The sequence below is a fragment of the Myxine glutinosa genome, chromosome 8 (assembly GCF_964187855.1).
Source record: "Myxine glutinosa chromosome 8, kmMyxGlut1.1, whole genome shotgun sequence".
Lineage (NCBI taxonomy): Eukaryota > Metazoa > Chordata > Myxini > Myxiniformes > Myxinidae > Myxine > Myxine glutinosa.
In genome coordinates, this window is record NC_136268.1 from 156,411,038 (window position 1) to 156,422,943 (window position 11,906).

Genomic DNA, 11,906 nt, shown 5'->3' on the forward strand with positions numbered 1-11,906 from the left:
GGCGTGTCCAAGGAGCGGGGCGTGCCCAAGGAGCGGGGCGTGCCCAAGGTACGTGGCTTCCTCCGACTATAAAAAGCCCACTACACACGTGAGCGACTATTTATTTTCCGGCAAATGGGTAACTCTGCTAGTAATACATATATACTTCAATAAAGCTTCGGCGAAGCCCTTCGGGTGTCTGAAAAGATAACTCCATGAAACGGTTCGTGCATGACACGGCGATAAAGGGGATGGTTTGAACAGGAACGAACATCCCTACGTTACAGCGATATGACAATAACAAAAAATCCTTCATGCACAAGTCACAATAATAAAAACGATAAAATAAGTAAAAATGTAATGGAGCGAATGGAGAAATAACAGAACAGCAGCTCACTTTGGTGTCGATAAAGCTGCAACGTCAACCATGAGAATAAAACTTCGGAAAAGATCGGGAGAGCACGTTAGACAATCGTCCATGTACTGAATCGGTGCGTTAATAATATCCAACAACGTGAGCGTATTTACACGTAAAGGCACGAAACAGAGGGGCTTTTCATGATTTCCACAATCTGCTTGAACTTAACGTCAATACTTCACAAAATGCACGACATCATTCCATAATCACGAGTACAAAGCTTATACAAAGTAATAAAACATCTTTTGTAATGGATTCAAGATTACTGAAGCCGTGCACACACACACACATATATATATATATATATATATATATATATATATATATATATATATATATATATATATATATGTGTGTGTGCACAAATAAAGAAAAACCGCGAAGGAAACTTCTGCTTGTTCAGAACCGTAAGCAAGGAACAAAACAAAGAACTCGTGGCAATTCAAAGACGACAAGAGCAAAGCTTGAATTTGTTTGGGTTTTTAATACAAGTCGTACATGAAAGTAAACGATAGAGACTAAAGTAAAATACAAACGATATCCGAATCGCTTGGGTCTATAGTAGCCAGGTTGGTCAGTAGGCCTATGGAAAGCACGTATATGGTTGAAGGGGTTAACGCTTAGCCAATGTTCAGCGACTGTTCTCAATGACCGACCAAGTACAACGACAGAATCAAGGCATCGTTCCATACATAATTACATTGGTCAAGCGACAGAGCAAGCTAATGTTTGCATTTTTATCTTTAATCAAGTACACACCGAAATGACGTTAAACGATGCATACAAGCAGTCATATCTATATGATTAGTATAGGATGCGTGAAGACAAGGTTGTGAGGAGGAGGAGCGGAGATAGTTTTCCGTAGAAATGTTTGGAAATAAAAAACAAACGAACAAATAGAACGAACCGAAAACGAGTACACGACGACGTTCCGTTTTCCGAGTCAGCCACCTGGCCCACGAGACAGAAATGCAAGTACGTCAATGGTGTACGTATGGTACGTACGGTATTTTCTTTTTTCCTTTTTTTTTTTTTGTTTTGAACAATCCGTTTCCAGTGAATAATAGAGCTTGTGACATTCCAGCCTTAAAAAGTCCTCCACATGCTCTCACCGACACCGAATAATACATTACCACCAAGGGTTCCTTGGAATCGAAAACCGAGGGCATTTGAGCACCGCATCAAGTACACGTGCCTGCGATCACGGTGGACCGCACACGGAACATGTCGGTCTGCGCAAGATTCCAAAAGGAAAAGTACCGAAATTTTGAGGGAACTGTTTGTTAATAATGATATAAAGTGGTCCACGTGCTACTTTGGTGTACATTTTACATCGTTATACAAAAAAAAAAAAAAATCATCACCGCATATGTCGCCGATCGTTCAATTATAGGAGCTCTAGCAATTAAATGCCTAGTGATAACATAACATTTCCATCCGTATAATTTCCTTTATTTTTTAAAAAAAGATGCTCTTTGAACGCGATGGGAATATGCATTTAGGGGACATCTGAATAACCAAACAACAACGACGATAGCAAAATATCATACGTATACAGACAGGGGCTGCCAATTGTCTCATTAAAGTGTTTTATGCTATAGCAGATTGGTGTTCAGAGTTCCTTATTAATTGTAGCAATTTCACGAAAAGATAAAACAACGTGTCTGCGACGTTTCGTATCCGTCACAGAAGCGCGCGCGTTACCAGGGTTACACATGGACCACAGCACTGCTATGAATACTTGGTTTTAAAAGCAACTAGGTATTGTGCGAATAGAAAGGTCCATGAAGTATGTGACTGATATACATTTCTTTGTGTTATAGGCGACTTCCAAAAATCAAATTTAGTAAAAAATAAATTGCTGAGAGAGCTGGGGGTTGGGCATGGGAGTGTGGGAGGGGGAGACTCCCAAGAGGACTATGTACACAGCAATGACAAGCAATGGCAAAGTGTGTCTTAGCACCATTATACTCGTGGTGAACTATTTGAATCGTCGAGTATGCACCACAATTTAGTCATGAACGCTGTCGAGAACCTTGTATTCTATAATGTATACCTTATACAATAGTGCAAATCTTCAAAAGAGCTGTTCTCAGATGAGTTGGCGTCGCGTAAGAGGACAATCGTATGCTAGTCCACTATAGGAGAGCCATTTATAGACCATTATGTTTAGAACGAGCTGTATGCTGATAAGAACCAAATTTGGGGCCCAGAAGTTAAGCCATAACACCGTACGCGCCATACGATTGGGAAACGTGCACTACAAGCGCCTTTCAGGAACCGACACTGCGCACACCATTTGGTCCCGGGATACATTCCGCAAGGCCCCGCTCTAAACACTACACTTCTGTTTCACCTCACTTTTATAGCACGATCCTCTCCATACAATATGACGGGAAGTTCTCTTTTTTTTTTTTATCATACTTTTTTTTTTCTTTTTATATACAGGAGAAACCACGCATGTGCACAACACGTTTCATCATGGGCTGTCTCTCTACACAGCAAGCAATACGATACAGTCTATAAATTTATGCACCATATAAAGAGCCTCTTCAAAGCACTCTACATCCATAAACATCATTATTTTGGGTGAAAGAATCACTCTACACGGTAAGGAGATGGAGAGAAGAGGAGAGGGATTGCGAGATTCTTTATTTTTTTGATTCTGTACTTCAACAACGAAGTTTTAACTCGTGCAGTGAATTGTACAGTGCTATGGTATTATTTAAAACAAACAAAAAAAACAAAAAACAACTACCGAGCAATAAAGCACAGAAATTAATAATAACCACCCACGAATGCCATGCCTCCGTGCGCTCGGCATGAAGATCGAGGTATAAAATGATGGCGAAGCGAGTCCGCCATCCTGCTCGGAGTTTGTGGATTAGTGTCGGACGTGCAACGGATTTGGAGACCACATTTAAAGTGCTCGAAGTGTATACAGTCTCTGCCTGGCCTCTGGATACGTCGGCTGCACAAGCATGAGCGTCCAATTTCAAAAGAACCATATTTTACAAGGATGGCCAAAGAAAGGGTCATCGGGTTCGACCCGAATAGTGCGACTCCAACAGGATTGAGAGAAAGCCATAGAGAGACCCGGTGGGTCAAGTTATTGCAGAGTCGGTTCAAGGCTACAGATCTCTTTTCTCACTTTATTCTCCAATAACGTTTAGCGAGAAATTGTGAAAAGAAAATAGTCGACCCAGCCCCCCCCCCCCCCAGCCCTGAACCACCCTCGCCCCCCCCCCCCCCCCATTTCCAAAATAATCGCGTAGACCTTCATATTGTATATTTGAAGGTACAAACCGTTCACCAAAACATCTGGAATCACGGCTGTTGAAATCACTGCACCGTTCATTCTGGTTCAGGTTGTGAAGGCAACGATAGAAGGAGTAAATTGGGGTAGAAAATGGAATCGGATAATTTATATGGGGATACAAAACGATAAATGGAAACAATAGTGCCCTTCATCAATTTCTGGGAATGCACTACGACGCCGTCACTTATCAGACGTGATCAAGTAATTTGATGACAACGTGTACGTACGTGGCATCATAACCCAGCACCAGAATCCAGGAAGCCAAAACTATAGCTGCCACACAAGTTCCAAATTATTGTCGCTAACAATAGGGTTCTGTGGATGGAAAGTACGCGCACAACCTCAGCAATCAAACCGGTACGTCACATTAAAATGTGAACGTTGGAAAGGTGACTCCCACCTGAGCATGCCAAAGTTGAAGAGGCTGTTACGAATGACAAATGTCGGTTCATCTGCCTGCAATGAGGGGATGAGAGGCAAGGAGCTCGGTGGGCACAACTGGAGGAGAATAAGAATAAGAATGTAATGGACGTAAACAGGACGAGAGAGAATATTTTAAAAAGGCCAAGGCATGATATGCAGATGAAGTTTTCTTTTTTTGATGCAGATGAAGTAATGTGAACGATTTAGGCAACGCAGTCACTATTTTTTGCTTTACGTTTGTAACAAATTCAACGTTTCCTCAGCCAAGCAGAGCACGCCGTAAAAGCAAGCACAAAGAAAAAGCATTGCTTGTTTCCGGGGTAACAATGATATTGTTAAACGCACAGTGACGATTCGCACCAATTGGGCAAGCACCGTCGGAGTGCGACCGACAAGGGGAACCGTCTGCACGATCGCCGTCCATTCGGTGACCTACATGCGGCCTGGCTTCCGACACGTCGCGCTTTGCCAATCGTCAAGGTAAGGTAATAGTTGGGCAGGAATGCCTGCCTTGGGAAATTCCGCCTTTTTAACCGCTTAGGCAACTAGCGATGGAACCAAACTGGCGTAAAAGTTTAATTACCTGCGACAAAGACGTCGACTTGTATGTTTATGAAAAGCACCACTCAAGTGGTTAAAGTTCGATACAGCTTAGCATTGCATTTATATACTTTTGAATGCTCTTGTCGCATTTGAAAAGCAACAACATACTTCAGATAATGGGAAAACTATTCCACTTCAGCCAAAATATGGGAACAAAAAACATGACAAAACAAGATGCTGAGAAGGCTACAGACCTTTCCTAACTACAACCTCCGTGAGAAGGTGCATCTGTCAAGATCCACTGTAAAATCCCTCCGTTTCTTAACTGCTGATGTTTCGTACGCCATCATGGCTTATCCACGGTTGGAGTCCATAAATGCATCTGTGACGCCACATTTGACCGAACCATGGGAATGGATCCTCAACAGCAAAAGCTGGCCGGCCTAAACTAAGAAAGAAAAAAAAAAATCGCAGAGAAGCAATGACCATTCAAATACTCCTTACTACAGTCAGGTCAGGGGTTCAGGTTCATCAGGCCGACGCCAATGGAAGGGTTTTCGCAAATGGATGCTACAAGGCACAGAGAATTGAAAAAGTGCACTTGGTATCGCAGAGACCAGGTCGAGAGCAACGATAGACTTGTGCCACCCTACCTTAGTCAAATTACCCCCTCTGCTTTTATTTTTCCCCCAGATGACACGGCAAGCTAAATAGGCAAAGAAGACCCCAACATCTGCACCACAGGCCTGGGCATCATCAAAGTTCGTGCCATGAGTGTGCATGCATTTGAGTGGAAAGGACTGTTAGCTCACCAATACACAACTGTGATCACTATCAAAGAGATAAGGTGGACGAGTTTGTAAAGGGGTATGCAAACAAAAAATAAAAAAATAAAAAGTTTAAATTACAAATGGTAAATTACGCAGAGCAAGTTAGAATCTCAGAAAGTATTTTTTATGAATAACAATGGAAAAGTTTCTAAAAGCCAAGAGGAATTTTTAAATTATCTCCAAAACGTCCATTCGAATCTTCATGCATATTATTTCTGCTGACTTTTAGCCAATGAAAGGCTCTGGTTTGCACACGTGAACACAAAGGAGGTTTACCATGTTTTATAACTCATTGCTGAAGTTATCAATTGGGCTGATCTGAAGGCCAATTAAGTAGAGCTTGATAATAGGAGAATTTGCATTCTCCTTACATCAAGCCTTCTAGGGATTGTCCAGCTTTAACCAAGGTATACATTGGTGAGCTAACATTAAAATATATATATATAAATAAAAAAAGCAAACCTAAACCAAAATACACCAAAACTGTCTCTAATACAGCACGATGGACAAGCTGACACTAGAAGTCATGGAACAAGTGAAATGTTCAAAATAAGGTAACACCTGTTCAATTATGCCTTCGTGCTTCAAATGATTTACATTGACAATATATGGGAGAGATCAAATCACAGCATCCTTCCCCTCCCCCAATACACCCCCCCACCCAATACACAACAACCCCGACATCATCCCCTTTCCTTCCCTCGCCCAAGCACAATACAATTTCTCCTCTGCCAATGAAGGAATTTGCAAAAGAAGAAGAAGAAGAAGAAGTAACCCCCTCCATCCCACTTTGGGAACTCTCCAGGTATCGTGTGGGTCGTTTGGATGCCACAGCTAATTGAAGTTTTCAGAGACTAATCTTTACAAAGATAATTTTCAAACTTGACCCACTACTTAAACTGAAATAAACAAAAAAAGAAGAAAAAAGAAAAAGAAAATAAATCCTTAATAGCATAACAGTAATTACTTTTTGATGAAAGCTACAATTTTCCTTTACTAGGGATCTGGGTCACCGAGGGTACAATACCATAAACGGGGCTCCCCTTTCTGTCAATCAAAATCCACAGAATGAGAATTTGAAAAATCTTTTAGATGGCCAAAGAGAACGCCTTATCTAGTGTTTACAAGATACGAGCAAGCTTGTCCGCAGCAGTGTCGTGTGGGGAGGGAGTAATGGGGGGAGGGGGGAAGGAATAGAATCAAAGATTTCAGGGAAACTACTAATTAAATTATTACAAACTGCACTGCTGACCAGTCTCTGCCAGACAGGTGCAAATGCCCCCCCCCCCCCCCCCAACCGCCAGAAAAGGCAAATAGCTCTTTTTAACACGACTACATGAAGAAGTACCCACGTTGAAATAAAGCGACACACGAACACACCGACGGACTACTGAACAGGATAACATGAGGGAAAATAAAGAGTGCATGTGTATGTCACCCAAATAGTTGGTGCGATAAAGACGAGGAATTTAAACTTTCTGTTTGAGCAATCATAATTTATAATTTGCCTCTATGTGCATGACATCGAGTTGAGGAAAAGAAAAATATTAAACCGTGGGAATGTGGGCTTCAACAAGTGGAGCATGCCAGGGGTTGAAGAACACACACACACATATACACACACACACGGGTGTCTTTGCACTCGGCATGCGACATGTAACCAACCCAGCCTTGTCGCTGCGATACGGACAGAGGATCAAACTGTAAAGTACGGACAAAATAATATACACATTACAAATGACAAAAGGAAGGTTGGGTTCTTTTTTAATAAAAATAGCAGCATTAAGTTGGAACTCATCACCGATGCTGTCTGCCTCTGGCCTTCAAAAATGACAACGGTCAGCTAATTTATCAACCAACCCACCTTATTTTTTTAATGATTACAACTGTATGCAGAAACAAGTTCACCTCACAACACCATGTAAGGTAGGAGGCAATGCAATAATGCACTATTTCCAAAATGTCGTGCATTTTACTTTAACGTAAAAAAAAAAGGAGTAATGAAGCAAAAAAACGAATAAAAGAACAAGTGTCGTCGCTATGTAACAGCGCACAAGGTGTTTGTACGTGCAGAGACCCAAAGCAAGTTCCCCGTGCACCACCGAGGAAAGGTGAAGACGGCCTGGGATGAGATAAACACTTGTGGGGATGAGGGGCGGATGGGGAAGGGAGTATGCGAAATAGGTGAGGTGTGGTCATCTATCGTACACCCCTCAAACCTCGTGTGCCGGGCTGCGCCGGGGCTAGGCGGAGGTGACCAGGACACGTTGCTTTGGGTCTCGGCACGTTCGACGCGGGCCCTTCGAACTCGACAGGTGGACCAGGTTGAGGGCAGGGCGGGTGGGTTTAGAATCGGGACAACGGTAAAAGGGAAGGGGGCAGGGGGGGTGGAAGATTAGGTTTGAAGGGTCACAAATACAGCACATTGGCATGACCTCATGGGAGGTTTCCTCAAAAGGACTTGGAGCTATATTTAGTCATGTATGTGTAGCCTTGGACCGGACGAGTTGGAGAAAGAAAGAAAAAAATAAAACTTTCATTCACAGGAACCCAACAAGCACCCTCAAGTTAGAAGAGAGTAGGTCATCATGCAAAGCGTTTGTCCAATCAAAAACAAGATATAGGTGAATGGGTTTGGTAAGGGAAGGATGCCAGGTATGAACAAATGAAGATCACAACGTAGGGTGGAGGGGTTGGGGAGGGGGAGGGGACGATTACTGAGATTAGAAAGTCTTCAAAATCAAGAAAAAAAAAAAAAATGATTCGGTGAACAAAACCTTCGCCAAATGCACAAGTTTCTTCAAACAAGGTGATAACAACAATAACAATGAGGCATCTTTGTGGGGGTCAAATGTGGTCATTAAGTGAATAAAATTGTAGATTTTACATTGAACAAAATAATCTAATAAACGTTTCTGTGGATACTTATTGTTACACATGGGATGGGATTTTTCTTGCAGATCTCGCACAGCAAAACATAAAATAATAAAACAAACCATAAAACAACAAACGATTCACCCGTCAGGAGCGAAACCTCTGCGGAAAACACTTGGTTTTTGTGTGAATACAAGTTTAAAATATCATTATTATTATTCTCATTTTTATTGTGCTGACTTTGTCTCAATGGAAAAGTCTATTTTCGACTTTTTACCAATCGATCGATATATAATCTAAGGATTTATGCAAATATCATCCACGATACGTCAATGCTCTGACATGTACAAAATTTCGATTTCTAGGGAAATAAAACACGTTTTTAATACAAGATAATTTCACCATCTCTCTGTTTCCCACGTTTTTTTTGTTTTTTGTTTGTTTTTGTTTCGTCAAGTAGGAAAAAACAGTTCTTAAGTCTTACTTAACATAGCAGCTGCTTCCGGCTTGTACGGCAGGATGACAAGTGAAGGGTACGAGGTCGACAGGTGAGAACCTTGCACACCGAGCGCTCTCCGTCGGCCGCCCAGGTGCGCTCTCGGGGGTAGTCGAGACGACGATGAGTGCTTGTGGAGACACCTTGTAGCTGCTGCTGCCCATACGTGTCGAGACTCCTCCCGTTTATTATTAATCTTCTTCTTCTTCTTTTTCTGTTTTTTTTTTTGTTGTTGTTTTTTTTTTTGGAACCGTCTCTCGAAAAAAACTCTGTACGTGGTTGACATATTCGCTGCGTTTTAAGTGCCGGCCGCGATTTCAGCATATCGCAAATTCAAGTGATGTCGGACGGGCGCTCGTCGGCGACGTCGCTCAATCCTCGTCGCCGTCGTCGCCACCGCCTCCTCCCCCCCCTCCTCCTCCTCCTCCTCCTCCTCCACACTCCTCCTCCATCTGCTCGGCGCGCTTTTCCCGCTGCTTGTCGTGGATCTTCTTCATCTCGTCCGTGTATTTGCTGAAGGTGCTGCCGAACTTGGCCCAGGCCTTGTACGGCACCGTGATGGAGTTGCGGTACGAGGGCTTCACTTCGCTCACCCGCATGAACACACCGTACTTGTTGGCGCCCACGTCGAAGAAGAAGCGCTTGTTGTCCACGGTGATGGCCGTGCCCTCGGGCAGCTCGGCCGGTTCCTCCTCGACCCCGTAGTCGTCGATGAGCTTGGCCAGGGCGTCGCGGAACTCGATCATGCCCTGGGCCGGCAGCGCGATCGTCTGGCCCTGCGCGCCCAGGCCCGGGCCGCGACTCACCGTCTGGCGGATGCGAAGGAACCGTCCGCGCTGGTTCTCCTTCAGGTCCATGTAGTACTTCCTGTTCTCCCTGACGAGAAACTCGCTCTTGAGGGCGCGTCGCGGCTCGTCCGACTGCTGCTCGGGATTGCTGGGCCCGAGCTGCGCGTAGTGCTCGATGAAATCCCCCAAGTAGTCTCGGAACTCCACGGCCACCGACATGGACAGAGTTAGACGACTTTTATTGCCGCCCGCGCCGACCTCGGCGATCTTGAGGAAGCGGCCCTTGGCGTTCTGTTTCACATCCAGGTAGAATCGCTTGTTCTGGATGTCCACACGCTTCGAGGCCAGCTCCTGCGTCTCTTGCTGCAGCTGCTGCAAGCTCCCGCCGCCGCCCATAGCGCCCTGCTCGCTCCCACTATCTCTATCCGCCATGATCTTCGCCTTCCTGCCTGCCTGGGCCGCCACCGCTCGCGCTAGCTTTCTCGCTCTCGCGATATCTCGCCGTCGGACGCCGCGCCCGTAACGGTCCCGCCTATTGGCGGACGCCGCTAGCACCGTGACGTCACGAGCGTCTGCGGTCCAATGGCGCGTGGCCTTACGACCGGCATTACGAGAGTGCTTGAATCAGCCGCCGAGTCACGTGACGTCTGCTTTCTCGAGTACAGTAGTCTAGCTGAGCATGCGGCCCAGGGCTTGGGTCGCGCAGCTCGGTTCGAGTTCGCTTCCCTTCGGCCGCAATTAAGCTATAACGTCACGGGGAGCGCCATTGCAAGCTGCAAACAAAACATCGACGCGTCTCTCAGGCTCACGCAGCGGCGCTCGGTACTCGAACCCAGGATCCTGAGAGCAAACAGACCGAGGGCGTCGAAGACGCTTCGTCCGGGAAAAACAAACAAACAAATAATCTGATCTCAGCGCTCGATGCTTGTACAACGCCAAGCGGAATCCCGCCACGTCGTCATTCGTTTAAAATAAATAAACGGAACAATCAGATCGGATCGATAAACGGAACGTTCGGTGTTGGAGGCCGAGCCCGCCAAATACACTCGATCGGCACAAAGTTCCTGTGATTTATGTGTCTCTTGCGCAGCACGAAGTCACACGACGCGATTCTTCCTCGTCCGAGGCGAAAGCGCTGCCGATTGGGGGAACGTTGCTTGTTTGCAGCGCACTTGGTACACGCAGCATGCGGCAAAAACCACGCGAACGAACCTGCACACGTTCTGTTTGACATCGCGTTCATGCTGGAACCTCCATGTCCTGATGGAAATCCATGAATGAACCTGGAGCGGAACGATATACCTGTGTGTGTACTCGTGTGTGTGTGTGTATGTACTCATGTTTATGTTTGTATGTACTCATGTTTATGTTTGTATGTACTCATGTTTGTGTGTGTATGTACTCATGTTTGTATGTACTCGTGTTTGTATGTACTCATGTTCATGTTTGTGTGTGTACTCGTGTTTGTATGTACTCATGTTCATGTGTGTACTCGTGTTTGTATGTACTCATGTTCATGTGTGTACTCATGTTTGTGTGTGTACTCGTGTTTGTGTGTACTCGTGTTTGTATGTACTCATGTTCATGTGTGTACTCGTGTTTGTATGTACTCATGTTCATGTGTATACTCGTGTTTGTATGTACTCATGTTCATGTTTGTGTGTATACTCGTGTTTGTATGTACTCATGTCCATATGTGTACTCGTGTTTGTATGTGTGTACTCGTGTTTATGTTTGTATGTGTACTCGTGTTTGTATGTACTCATGTTCAGGTTTGTGTGTATACTCGTGTTTGTATGTACTCATGTTCATGTTTGTGTGTATACTCGTGTTTGTATGTACTCATGTTCATGTTTGTACTCGTGTTTGTATGTACTCATGTTCATGTTTGTACTCGTGTTTGTATGTACTCATGTTCATGTTTGTACTCGTGTTTGTATGTACTCATGTTCATGTGTGTACTCGTGTTTGTATGTACTCATGTTCATGTGTATACTCGTGTTTGTATGTGTACTCGTGTTTGTATGTATTCATGTTTGTGTGTATACTCGTGTTTGTATGTACTCATGTTCATGTTTGTACTCGTGTTTGTATGTACTCATGTTCATGTGTGTACTCGTGTTTGTATGTACTCATGTTCATGTTTGTGTATATACTCGTGTTTGTATGTACTCATGTTCATATGTGTACTCGTGTTTGTATGTGTACTCGTGTTTGTGTGTGTGTACTCGTGTTT

General features: G+C 44.2%; 1 protein-coding gene across 1 annotated transcript; it reads right to left on the bottom strand.

Moving 5' to 3' along the window:
- Nucleotides 1-861: 861 nt before the first annotated feature.
- Nucleotides 862-10,569, bottom strand: LOC137433046 (transcriptional activator protein Pur-alpha-like). Its single transcript, XM_078783898.1, has one exon. It carries the CDS (start codon nucleotides 10,100-10,102, stop codon nucleotides 9,254-9,256), a length of 849 nt encoding a protein of 282 aa, XP_078640024.1. The 5' UTR covers nucleotides 10,103-10,569; the 3' UTR covers nucleotides 862-9,253.
- Between the last annotated feature and the right edge of the window lie 1,337 nt (nucleotides 10,570-11,906).